The following is a 13,258-nucleotide window of genomic DNA, read 5'->3' on the forward strand; positions in this document are numbered from 1 at the left end:
TCTATCTACCTATCTATCTGTAAACTATCTGTAAACTATCTGTCTTTAGTCTGTCTATCTCTCTTTAATCTATTTCTCTTTAGTCTCTCTGTGTACCGTTGTCTTCCCTCAACTCCAGTCTGCTGTCCTTGTCTTTGCAGTGTCTGTACACGTCATCACTGGCTAGCCCTCTCTCGTGTTGCATGCGGTGCAATGGAATGTTTCTTTTTTCTCCTTCTTGTAGTTCTTCTTCATCTGTTTCTTTCTTTCTTTTCTTTTCTTTTTGTTTGCTGTATATAGATTGTCGTAAGGAAGATGGAAGAGATCGCTGAGAAAGAAAAAGAGCATTCTGATCTATGGACGGAGTGTCAGAGGTATGTGTCTTCTCTGTCTATCTATCTATCAGTCAGTCCGTCTCTCTCTCTCTCTCTCTATCGCCGCATTCGTTCTTTTGATACATGGAGGCTATTCTTCTTCTTCTTTCTTAGCTCTCCCACTCTTTAGACAATACAAATGGAAGGGTATAAGCCTATCCTATACATACATACATAGATATATACATAGATACATAGATAGCAAAACTACTACTATACACCATAGATGCCTATTGCAAAGATACGTAGGTGAAAGGTACATAGACAAACAGATAGATAGATAGATAGACTGAAGGTAGATAGATTCAAGACAAGAGGGAGATAGTTCAAAGAGAAGAGATAGATAGATTGGAGATAGATAAGACACAGGGCATTGGATAGACATTGTGAGTCATTTCTCCCCTTCTTTTCTCTTCCACTTTTCATGTCTGTGCTTCCGTCTCGCCTTATCTTATCTTTCTATTTCTTGTCCGTGCATGCATTTGTGTGTCTTATGAACTATCATCATCATCATGTTCATCATATTCATATTATTCATATTTATATTATTCTTAGGTTTTCTTGTCGTCTTGTTTTCCTTTCTGTCATATCGATGAGCTTCATGAGGAAAAGGTCCCTCATTCTTCTTCTTCTTCTTGTTCGCATGTCTTCATCTCCTCTTGTCTTCTTCTTCCTCTTCTTGGTATATTTTTCTTCACATGCTGTCTATTACATACACACGTATGTACGTATATATATTGTATGTATATGCTTGATGGAGAATCTATATATATATGTGTATATATATTTATATATATATATGTATATATATATATGCGTGTTTGTAGGTGCCAAGGAAGCCTCCATCAAGACGTGATATGTATCAATCGAGACTGCCCGATCTTCTATCGACGAGCGAAAGTGAAGAAAGATATCTCCACGCTGGAAGAACGTCTATCAAGTCTGTGTCTCTCAAGTGACTGGTAGATCATACCTCCCCTACACCCTAATTGAAATAAAAGAAGAAGAAAAGAAACATTTTTCAATCGTAAGACGAAAGGGAGAAGCCATAGCGATTGCGGTAGTAGAAAGAGAAGGCTGACATAAGAGCGAAGAGAGGAAGTTCATCTTTGAAGAAAAGACCAACAGAACAAAAGAAAGAAAATGAAGACGAAGATTATGTATATTATCATCTTCATAATGTCGAGGAGAAGAGAAACTGTTTGAATAGTTCTTCTCCTCTTCACTTTACGACGTTTTTTTTTTTCGGGTGTACGTGTGTCTGAGTGTATGTACACCGGAGATATCCGTACTACATGCACAAAAGACTGTTGCATGTTTTCTTTTGTTTCTTTCTCATGACTCTCTTGTAAAGATTCTTCTTCTTCTCGTAGCAAGAGTAGCCGAACACGTTTCTCCTTGTTGCTTTTTCGATTTGGAAAAAAGGGATATCTCTGTTCTTTCCTTTTTCTTTACTTGACTTCACTTTTCAGTCTTCGTCTTCGATTGCAACGTCAGAAGAAGAAGAAGAATGTCTTCTCGTTACATTTTTGTCGTGTACCTACCTACCAAAGAGAGAGAAAAGGATTAAAGCTAAAGAAGAATGAATGAATGAAGAAAAGAAAGCTTTTGTATTTTGTCGTGGTTTATCGATCGTTTTGCTTTCCTCTCGTCACTTCCTGAAAGAACTTGAGAGAAAAAGAGAAAGAAGAGCGACAGGCGTTCCTCTTCTCACTACTACTACTACTACGAGAACTACGCTGATAAGGATCTAGTCTTGTGATAATGTTTCTTTCTTTTGCTTTTCTCTCTCTTCTTCTTTTTCAAAGCGAGAATGGAGTAGACAATGTTGTCTCTTATGAAGGCCATGAGGGGAATAAAGAAAATTCATTGCACGCACCAGTCAACGTTCATCTCCCTTACTTTTTGTATACACCTGACTCCATGCATGCATTTAGTGGTGTATATATGGAATACTCTTCATCTTCACAGACACCTTTTGTACCTGCGAAACTCTTGTCTTTTCTTGTCTGTCGTTTTCTTTCTCCTTTCTTTCTTCCTTCTGCTGATCTTCTCCTGCGGCCTATTTAATCTTCTTGAATAAAGAGAGGAACAACAGGACAAAAGAAAACTCTTGAAACTCTTCTTGAAAGAAATCCGCCGAAAGTAGAAAAGCACGTCACCGTTGATAAACCTGGAAAAGAAAAGATCTATCTCTCTAACTCTAGGAAGTGTTTCTTTTACTCTCTTTCTTTCTCTCAGAAATCTCTATAGAGTCGCACTCTCTAGTCCGGATAGGCATGCATCTATCTAAATAGACATAGACAGGGACGCATGCGTGATTCTGGGAAGACACCCTGTAGACTATCCAGGTGTATATACACGTCTATAATGAGGAGGGATCGGTAGAACGCCTCAGCTGACGAAGCAACAGGAAGGAGAGAAAAATAAAGAAAAAAGGCAAGCGAGCGAGGAAGAGAGAGGGAACTCTCCTTTCATCCGGAAGAGGAACTTCTCCTAAACGTTCAAACGTGTGATGGTTGGGGGACAGTCGCGAGGTGTACAGACACCCGGGCCGTCACCGCTTCTCGGTATGTTAAAAAAAGGGACTCGTTCTCTCAAAAGCCTAGTGCCTATGTTTGTTATATATATATGGATATATATATATATATACACGTAGACAGACTCGCATGACATATATATATATATATATATATGAGTAGCATGTATGCAGGCTTATGATAGTGTAGATCGATAGGTCAGCTGAAGGATTTTATGTGGTGTCTGTACACCGTAGGAAAGAAGAGAATGCATTAGCATTTCGCTTGACTTTAGACTTTTTCTCGAAGGAATAGAAGAAACTTGAGTATCTTTGCACTACTGTATGTGTCTTTCTATACAACGGGAAAAAGAAGAAACGAAAACTCCTCAGCAAGACAAAAGAACACTGAAGTAGCCAGCTAGCTAGCTAGCCGCACGCATGCATGGATGCATGCAATTCCCTCTTCCTGATCTTTTTCTGTATATGTTTGCCTCCCTCCATCTCTTCAGTCTCTCTCTCTTTCTCTCGCATTCTTTCTTTATTTTTCTTTCTCTTTCAACATCGAGACACTTCTTTATCTCCGGAGAGAAAGAAAAAGAAGAAGACTAGGCCGGTGAATCACTCAGCTCAAATCGACCACTTTAGAAACTGCGAAAAGTCGATAAGGAAGAAAAAAGCATTGGATATCTTCGCGTCAGGTGCATGCAGTATTTCTTTTTTATGTCTCATGAAACTTTCAAGAGAAGCCTGACGATCCCTCCCTTACCATGGGTTAATTCTTATCTCCACACTACAACAAGCCTACGTCACTCTCCTTCGTAGACAGTCATTCCGTTACCTTTCTTTAGAGATGAACTAACGAAGAAGCAGAAAAATTACAAGACAAAAAAGGAGACAGATATCATATATACATATATCCTTATGTATATAGATATACATATTGGCCTGTCTTTCCATAGCACATATACACCTATATATATATATAGAGAGAGAGAGAGATGTCGTGTATGAATCTAGAGTTCTTTCGAGGTTTATCTTCCCTCTCTGTCTTTTAGCTTCCAGACATTTCTGTAGGAAATCTGTATCTATCTCTCTCTCTATATATATATACTTTGAAGAGAAGTAACTTGAGATCTCGTTCTCTGTCGCTAGATCGAGGAAAGATAGATAGATCTACACTCCAGTATGCGCATATCTTCAACAGCGAGGACAAGAAAGAAAGAGAGAGAAACAGATAGGACAACCGAGAGAGAGAGAGATGATGAGAGAGGTATGATGGATGAAGGAACGACTGCATGCATGATTGAAGGGTTTGGTCGTTAGTAGCACTTTTTCTCGACGAGATCCGGTCCGTGTTCGTCATATTCCTCACGGCTGCACCAGAGTGACTGAAAAGCATGCATCGAGGCTAAAATACTTCCGCCGATCCATGTGGCATATCTTCTCTCAAAGCTTGCAGGGGAAGTGAGGAGACGCCATCGATATGAGCCAAGGGTGGGGCTTCCTGACCCATCGCCCGTCAACTCGCGTGTTAATCGGTCACACAAACCTGAGAAAGAAACAAAGAAAGGAAGAAAGACAGAAGAAAAGATACATGAGGAAGTGAGAAGAAAACGGCAGACAAGGACAAAAAGAAGAAGAAAAGAAAAGAGAGAAGAACGGATGACTGTCGCTATGGCCGTGAGGGAAGGAAGGACATCATAATGTTGTTCACGTACATACACATATATATAGAGATATAGATAGAGATAGAGATATATATATAGATCTGTATATAGATGTATGAGAGTGTCTTCTCTAGTGTATGGATGGCTCCTCTTCTTTCATACCTCCTTTTCCTCCTCCTCCTCCTCCTTCTCTTCACATTAAAGACGTTAAGAGATGACTAGATATCGCCAGGAACGCTCCTAGAATAATGACTATGACTATGATGGCTAGCACTCCTACGACTACTACGACTACTATGACTACTATGACTGCTACTACCCGTAGGCGTAGTAGTAGAGGTAATAGTAGTAGTTGTTTGCCTTTCCTTAGTGGGGTATGAAGACGACTTAAACCATCATCTCACGGAAAGAAGAAGGCAGAGAGAGAGAGGGAGGGAGAGAGAGATGACTGACAGCTTACAATAGGATCATTCACACGACGAGAATACACCTCCATACAACATACAGACAGATATTTAACATAGACAGATAGAACTCACATTAAAGATAGATAGATAGACGAATAGAATAAAGATTAAGGATAGATAGATAGATAGATAGGTAGATGGACTAAAGATAGGTGACTAGGTAGACAGAATGAAGATAGATTAGAGATGGAAAGGGGAATGTGAGTGTATGGCTGTGTTTTGTTTTGTATTGAAGGTGGGGTGTGCGTGTGTAGGTGCCCTTCCGTACGAGGTATGAGAGAACATCCGCCTGTTAAGACGAGGGCGTTGAAGACCTCTTTACGGACTTCGCCATCTAACTTGTCTCCTATCATTTTAAGACTTGCGATCAATCCATGGTAGGAAGAGACAGGAGAAGTCTCTCCTAGCCAGGAAGGTTCTTCTCTCTTTAATGGCTCCAAAACCCTATCCGGGGAAAATAAAACTTCAGGAAGCTACAGAAAAAGAAGAAGAAAGAAAGAAAGAAGGAATGTAGAGGGGAAATGGAGAAGGAGAGAAAGAAGGAGAGAAGGGAGGAAGGAAAGAGAAAAGCAGCGAGGGGTGTCGAGACAAAGAGGAGGAGTAGACACGTGAGGAACAATTCTTATCTCGTGAGAAAGATAGAGACACAGGGAGATAGAGGACTAGGGAGGTTAAAGGTAGAGAGATCGGGAGAGAAGATCCTCGTTAGGCAGGAGAGAGAAAAGAAGAGAAGAGCGAGTGTGCAGAAGACAACAAGATCGCATCGAGCAGCACCCCCGTCATCCCCCCCTTATAGACAGAAAGAGAAAGAAAGAGAGAAAGAAAGAGAGATTGAAGACAGCTAGATTGAAGATAGATTGAGAGATAGAGAAACACAACTGGTCAAAGAAGAGTGCTAGATAGAGATATCTATACAACTTCCATCATCTCTTTGAGGTGCATGTACAGACACCTTCGAAGGGTCCTGGCAAACGAGACAGGAGAAAAAGAAGTTGAAGAAAAGTTTTCTTTTATGTAAGATTCGAAACCCTAAACTTTTCTGGAGTTCTTTTCAGAGAAACGGAAAGTAGAAAGCAAAGGAATGAAAGGGGGTCTGTCCCATGAACTTGAAGCAAGCAAAGAAAGAAAAAGAAGAAGATGAATGAGGAACTTCTCGACTTCCTTTCTAGTGAGTTTGGTCATAGATATTCTCCTTCTTGTCACAACTTTATCGCTCTCCAGGTAGACAATCGAGACATCGACGGGTGTACATACAGTCGAAACAAACGACGAGAAATAGGACTTTACACTATCGATACACCTAGACACACAGATAGATTAAAGATAGATAGATAGATTAAAGATAGATATCTACAGGGTCCCTCGTGTAGCTCACAGCCATAGAGATAGACGTAGAATTCAAGCCACACACCCCTATACACGGCAACACAACCCTACGAGTCTAAGATCTCCCATAAATATAGATATATATATATATATGACTCTCTATACACATGTACAAATAATATTGTATACATATATAGATAGATGGATATATGACTCTCTGTACCTATGTATACATGTGTACAGATAGTTATGTCGAGAGAGTTGTATGTGTGTCGATATATCTATATGGAGATGCCGCCGTACAAGCGTGTGGAGATATGAACGACGTAGGATGCGCATACCGTATCAGCGAGGTCATGCGCTTGTAAGAGAGTGCCATCTGGCAACTCAAGTGTCGAGCTACTACTAGTAGGAGTACCCCCTGAAGAAGCCGACGAGCTTAAATTCGGAGAAGAGGAAGGGAGAGAATGTGCTCCCGACGACCTAGAAGAAGAAGAAGAAGAGAGGGGTTGAAGCAGAGATAGCCACTTGGAAGGAATAAAGTCACTTAGGTCTTTTCCCGTCGAAAAAGAAGTGTTTGTGGATAAGGAGGGTGAGAAGGAAGAGGAAGAAGAGGTCGTCTTTTCTTCTTCTTCTCCTTGTGGCTTGCGTTCCATGGGGGGGAGAACAAGAGGCAAGATTGGCCTCGATCTTTCAGATCTTTTCTTGTCCTCTCCTGTAGAGGAAGAAGAAGTGTGATCAAGATGAGTAGAGGGCTGCTGTGGAAGAGAAGGTCCTGTATAGACATGGCAAAGACTTTCTTTCATATATCTCAAAGCTTCATTCTGACTGTAGTGTAGATACACCTCATTCACACCTCTCCAGTCCAGGAGCTGTCGACGTTTCAGAGCTTCGCTAGCTAGCAGCATCGACGATGCGCCCCCACCTCCCGCTCGATTTCGATGGTTGGACTGCCCTCCCTGGCTAGTCAATCCAGAATTTGTGCCTCTACCCAAGACAGAAGAAGAAGAAGATGAGCTAGTAAGATTGCCGGAAATAGAAGAACGCGAGGAGAGTAAAGACGAGGAAGAATTTTGAAGAAGACTCAACACACGTGAACGCTTGTAAGTAGAAAAGAGAGGGAAGACAGGGAGACGATGCCTTGTGAGGACATACCCAAGAAGTTGATCGAGAAAATTGCCTCCTACACACCATTCTCCCGCTTCTCTATGGAGAGCAAAGCCATCGACTACAGGGACAATCGACGTCGATGCTGCGCCAAGATCGATTACTAGGCCTGTACTTCTGCCTACCGAAAAGCATGAAAGAAGAGCTCGAGGAACGATATAAAAAGCAGGGACATTGAAAGATTCAAAGACAATCTCCGCAATCTTCTTACGGATAGAAATACAGTGGAGATTCGGTTCGGAAAAGAGGAGAGGAGTATCTGTGAAGGTCTCGCCTAAGCCACAGAATTCTAGAGGAAGAAAGGACGACGAGGAAGAAGCCCTTCTCTTGTGAGAAGTATAGAGACAATGAGAAGGAGAGAGAGGTACGGAAGAAGAAGAAGAAGAAGGAGAGCCTTCGATACTGCCACGTAGGATACACTCGAAGGCATCTTCATGAAAGTGATAAGAAGGTAAAGAAGAAGAGGAAGAGAAGTTAGGATAAAGACATGGCTCTACAGAAAGATGCTGTCGTTTCTCTGTGAAGGATAAAGGAAAACGAAGAGAAGAAGAAGAAGAGGAGGAATGATCAGGAGAAGAAGAAGAGGATGATTCGGGTGTACCTACACATGAATGATGGATCTGACGAGGGCAGTCTTCTCCTGCATACCCGACACGTGTAGTTAGAGAGCCTATATCAACCACTAATGAAGGAAGAGTCACTTCCATCTTGATAAGATAAAGAATGAGAAAGAAAGAAAGAAAGAAAGAAGAGAAGAAAGATGGGAGAATGAAAGCCCCTCCACTAGAGGAGAGATGGAGATCAGACACGCGGACAGAGTGAGAGACTGAAGAGAAGAGAGAGAGAGAATGGCGTTGATACAAGTCAAAGCGATGGAGACCAGCGAGAAAGAAAAGGAAAGAAGAAGAGGAAGAAGGACGACGACGAAGAAAAGAGAGAAGACATTACTACAGGAAGGAAGAGGAAGAAGAAGATAGAAGAGAAGAAGAAGGGAGAAAGAAAGAAAGAAAGAGAGAAGAAGAGACTAAGCAAACACGAGCATGATGGATGGGATTGATGGAAAGGAAGAAGAAAGAAAGAAAAAAGACGAGAAAGAGAGAAAGAAAGAAAGAAACGCTGAAGAAACAATCCAGTCTATCTCTTCATGAAAATAGATTTACTTAGGTCAAACTGGGAAGGACACGAAAAGAAAGAGAGAAAGAAGAAAATGTTTAGTAAGAAGAAAGTCTTGCAATCTTCTTCCTCCTTAGTCATTCGTTCCGTCATTCTCTTCTTCTTATTCTTTCTTCTCTTCTCCTTTCTCTTCAATTCTTTGCTATCGTCTTCAGTCGCATGCAGATGTTTTTTCTTTGCATGCGCTTCTCCAATTCCACATACTAGAGAGGTGTTGAAACAGGCATGACACGTCTCTCTCTCTTCATTGGTATGCGGACTTGGGCTATCATAAGACGATTTCTTTCTCAGACTCCCTTTCATCTCCAGATTTTGGTCAGTCTCTTTTTCTTTCTGTTGATCTACTCATGCTTCCCATCATCAGACTGGCTCCTGGTCTTTCTCGTTTCTTTCTCTCAGGCTTTCTTGAACCCCCGATACAATTTCATAGATCAATCTATCTCTCTATATCGTTCATGTCTCCACGATTATTTCCTCCGCCTTATATACGGAGATGAGAGGATTCTGAACTTCTCTTTGTCTCTCAGATGCAGGACCACTCCTGGGAAGGGAAGAAGGAGATGTGTAGGATAAGGGAATTTTTCGATCCTAAGAAGAAGTTGAGTAGTAAGGAGAGATAGATCTAGAGTCTCTTTCTTGTTCAGGTTTAGATACCTGTAGGCAGGGGAGGGCATTCTCCGTTGCTTCCTTTCAAAAAGAGTAGAAGGAATATGAGATAGACCTGGGTTCGATTCCCCCTTCATCAGCAATGTAAATACAGAGACAGATGGAGAAGAATGAATGAATGAAGAAAGGAAAGAAAGAAAAGAGAGAGAGAGAGTTTCTCCTATAAGAGGCCACATGTATCACATGTTGATCTGACGGGAAGGAAAGAAAGAAAGAGAGCTCAGTCTTAGCTGGGAGTTTCAAATTATTATCCCATCACCTTTTGAGAAGCCACGCCTTTCAGCGTCCCCTTTCTTTGTTTCTTTCTTTCTTTAACTTTCTTCCTTGTTCTTTCTCTCCGTATATTCATGATCTGGAGACATAGAAGGCCGGCAATACTAGTATCGACATAGAGAGAGACGCTTGTGTGGAGATCTATGAGAGAAAGGATAGTAGCCCAAGACAGACCAGACAAAGACTGAAGGCGTAAATTGCAAGTCGGTTACCACTTCCGTAGAGAAACTAAAAAGAGAAATTTCTTTCTATCCATCTCTCTAAACGGCGAAAAGATGGATGCACAGGTCTTTCTTACTCATCTCCTGAGAGACTACAGAGAGAGAGATGAGACAGAGCGAAGGGGTTTTTTTCTCCCTCTTTCTCTTTTCCTTTCTAGCTTTATTACACATACACACTATGGAAGTCTTTGTTCCAAACGAGAAGTCTGATCGGAGAAGTCCCAGCAGGGAAGAAAACTTCCTCTTGCTTTGATAAGCGTAGTAAGAGATCATCCTTCTCTCACTAGGGTATATGTACCTTCTTCATTAGACACGAGAAGATGAGGAAAACAAAGCGAAATGATCAGGAAGATTCCTGCGATAGCGGTAGTAGTCAGTCACATGCATCCTCAGGTGTACGTACACCCGGTAAAGTAATGAAGACGGCGACGTACTGGAAGGAAAAATTCTGCTTGCTTACGTGTACGTGGTACCGTGTCTTCTCTTTCGATGAGAGATCTTTTTAGTCAGAAAGAAAGCAAAGATATCTTCTTTCTCTCTTTCTTTCCTTCTATCTCTTTTCTTGCTTTCTCCCTCTCTCTCCACTATGAAAAATGTGCTTTTCCTATTTTATTTTTCTTGATCTGATCATCATCATCTTCCTCTTTCTAATGATGTCCTCTCTCTCTCTGAAAAGTCTTTTTCTTTTTTCTTCCATCTTTTCCAAACAGCAAAGAAATCGACTGAAGTCAGGTTGAGAAAGACCTCTTTCTTTCTCGCTTTATGTCAGAGGTGTACGTACACCCCATATGTCTCTCTGCTGTGTTGGACGTCTGTTTGCGTGAGACAGACACGTGCCTCAACAGTAGTAGTAGTAGGAGTAGGAGTAATAGTAGTTTTACTTGTAGTTGCAGTACCAACACTTGGATCACCATAGAAAGGAAAAATAGACTTCACACAGACAAATACAGACAGATATACATCGACATTTCCATGGAGTGCATGCGTAGACAGCGCATGCATGCAAGACGTTAGAATTGGTGCGAGGCCATCCATCATAAGAAAAAAGTTCTCGCCAGTGATCTCCCCTCTGTCACGAGTATCCACACGACCCTTGTCACATCACTGAATAGAGACAAATCCTTCCTATCTCTTCGTCACTCTTTCCCTCTTTCTTTCTTTGATGTACGTCATCCGCATTTATCATCTTCTTCCACATCCTTTCCGTCCTTCGTGTGCCTTTCATTCGTGTTCTTTTCTCCATGTGCAGAGAGTTTTATGTGTATTCATCTTCCTATCTATCTATCTATCTCTATGTCTATATACATGCGTATGCGTGTACGGAGACGCATGCACCATTCAGTCATCTAGGCGAAGCTAGTCGATACAAAAGAGAAGAAGAAGCATCGATCTTCTTCTCTCATTTTCTCTCTCTCCTTCTCTTGAGAAACAAGGTCTCCTTTCTCTTCCTTTTACCTCTCTTTCTCTCTCTCCTTCCTTTGGGTAGAATTTGCATTTGAATCACCCGATCATTCACGCTTTCTTCCTTTTCTTCTCTCTCTCTCTCTTTCTCTCATTCATTCATCTACATAACAACTCATGTCTTTCTTTCTTTCTTTCTTTTTCTTTCTTATTCTATCATAGAGCGATGGGTCTTTCTGTTCTTTTTATTTTCCTTCCAACATATCCAGAAGTTTGGAGCGTCTCTCGAAGTTCGCCTGAATGAAAAGACATACAGATACACCCCACACAAATGAAGAAGAAAAAGAACGTTACTACTGCCAGCCGTACCGAGAAGAGAACGAAGAGATAAGAGACAGACACTACAGACAGAGATATAGACATCGATAGATAGATAGATAGAATAAAGAGAGGACATAGAGAGACAGGTCTATGAATAAATAGATGGATAGATAGAAGAGCGTTAGAAGCATTTATTCTATGTATCATCCATAGATCACTGTCTCTGAAGCAAGTAGATGATTTATGTGGAAGAAACAAAGACGAGAAAGAAGAAGAAAAGAAGAAGACGACCAACTGCTTTCCTTTTTGAAGCGAGAAGGAGGAGGAGGAGGCTCGCATGCTTATGAGAAACATCGGCAGTGCTATCAACAGTTGAAGGTGTTCGTATCTCTACAGCCCCACCATAGGAAGGATCACTCGTTCAACTCATAGACGACTAATACTACTTCTACTTCTACTACTACAGTAGAAGAAGAAGAAGGATGAGTGCTCCTCTCCTCTCTTCTCACCTCTGTCTATCTCCAATCCATCTATCTACTCGTACAGATATCTAGACTCACTATAATGAAGAGATCTATCGATCTTTCTCTACCTGTCTTTACCATGTATTTAGCAGAGCATGGGGTGTCATATAGTAGCAACATACACAAGGGAGAAGACCTCGCCTATCACCTACACACATGGATAGCTCAATAGATAGAGATAGATAGAAGATTCACCTATACAGATATATATATACATAGCGCGAGAGATAAATACTATTCTAGATCGATAATTTCTATAGTAGATGCAAAGTCACATGCAGGCAGGCATCTAACTCTTTCTTTTCCTTCTTTCTTGTCTGTATAGGTGTTTGGGTAGTAGTCGTAGTAGTAGTGGAAGGTCTAGGCTTTTTTACCTGAGCCTGTAGATCTAGCATTTGCTGACGAACTAGACTGTCTCTACATCCCAGCATAGCACACACACATCAATCACGACCACAACTATGAAGGGAAGAAACACCTCCAGACAAAACAAGACAAAAAGAAAGAAAGAAAGAAAGTGAGAAAGAAAGAAAGAAAGAGTGCGAATGAAACAAAACCTCTTACGGTAAGAAAGAAGGAAAGAAGAATTTATACAGAGACAGACAGAGAGACAGAGGGAGAAAGAGAGAAGAAGAACTACATGGAAACACACTCGCAGTCTCTACCTGTAAGATATCTTTGGTCTATCTTTGATCTATCTATCTTTCCTTAATCAATCTTTAATCTATCTCTCTTCAAGGAGTTGCTGAGAGAAGTAAGAGGAGAAGAAGACGAATAAGAAGGGAGGAGTACCAGACTACAATAGATCACTCCCAGATTACAAACCTCCGCTCTACTCTTCTTCTCATTCGTACAATTGACTATAGCGATACATAGAGACATATATATGGATATATACAGATACATGTATGTATATGTATGAATATACACGAAGTATGAAGTCAAGCCCAGTACGAGTGACGACAATCCTGACCTGCTGAAAGAAAGAGAAAGAGAGAGGAAAAGAGAAATGACTAAACGACTGAAAGATTGATACATACATCAAAATAAATAGCCTAAAGGTAGATGGAGAGACACAAGATAGATAGATAGATAGATAAAGATAGATAGATTAGATTAAAGATAGATAGATACATTAAAGCTAGATAGATAGATAGATAGATTAGATTAAAGATAGA

General features: G+C 40.9%; 4 protein-coding genes across 4 annotated transcripts in view; 2 read left to right on the forward strand and 2 right to left on the reverse strand.

Annotated features, from left to right (window-relative positions):
- CSUI_004634 (dna polymerase delta catalytic subunit) overlaps positions 1 to 2,443 on the forward strand; it is an 8,431-nt gene extending 5,988 nt beyond the window's left edge. Inside the window, exons 8-9 of the mRNA XM_068064819.1 lie at positions 280 to 353; positions 1,181 to 2,443. Of these exons, the coding sequence (XP_067923202.1) occupies positions 280 to 353; positions 1,181 to 1,319 (213 nt within the window). The 3' untranslated portion in view covers positions 1,320 to 2,443. The remainder of the gene's footprint in view (positions 1 to 279; positions 354 to 1,180) is intronic.
- A 712-nt stretch (positions 2,444 to 3,155) lies between these two features.
- Positions 3,156 to 8,748, reverse strand: CSUI_004635 (actin-like family protein). Its single transcript, XM_068064820.1, has 3 exons — positions 6,676 to 8,748; positions 5,277 to 5,481; positions 3,156 to 4,423 (listed from the first exon to the last, which is right to left on the reverse strand). Exons 1-3 carry the CDS (start codon positions 8,206 to 8,208, stop codon positions 4,194 to 4,196), a joined length of 1,968 nt encoding a protein of 655 aa, XP_067923203.1. The 5' UTR covers positions 8,209 to 8,748; the 3' UTR covers positions 3,156 to 4,193.
- A 1,400-nt stretch (positions 8,749 to 10,148) lies between these two features.
- CSUI_004636 (uncharacterized protein) lies at positions 10,149 to 10,505 on the forward strand (the record flags this gene model as incomplete). The annotated part of the gene is made up of 1 exon (XM_068064821.1): positions 10,149 to 10,505. A coding segment is annotated over one exon (192 nt), but the record flags the coding sequence as incomplete, so codon positions are not given.
- Positions 10,506 to 10,686: 181 nt separating this feature from the next.
- Positions 10,687 to 12,561, reverse strand: CSUI_004637 (uncharacterized protein; the record flags this gene model as incomplete). Its single annotated transcript, XM_068064822.1, has 2 exons — positions 12,455 to 12,561; positions 10,687 to 11,531 (listed from the first exon to the last, which is right to left on the reverse strand). A coding segment is annotated over exon 2 (186 nt), but the record flags the coding sequence as incomplete, so codon positions are not given.
- Positions 12,562 to 13,258: the final 697 nt, after the last annotated feature.

The sequence above is a fragment of the Cystoisospora suis genome, assembly GCF_002600585.1.
Source record: "Cystoisospora suis strain Wien I chromosome Unknown contig_2185, whole genome shotgun sequence".
NCBI classification, from domain to species: Eukaryota; Apicomplexa; class Conoidasida; order Eucoccidiorida; family Sarcocystidae; genus Cystoisospora; species Cystoisospora suis.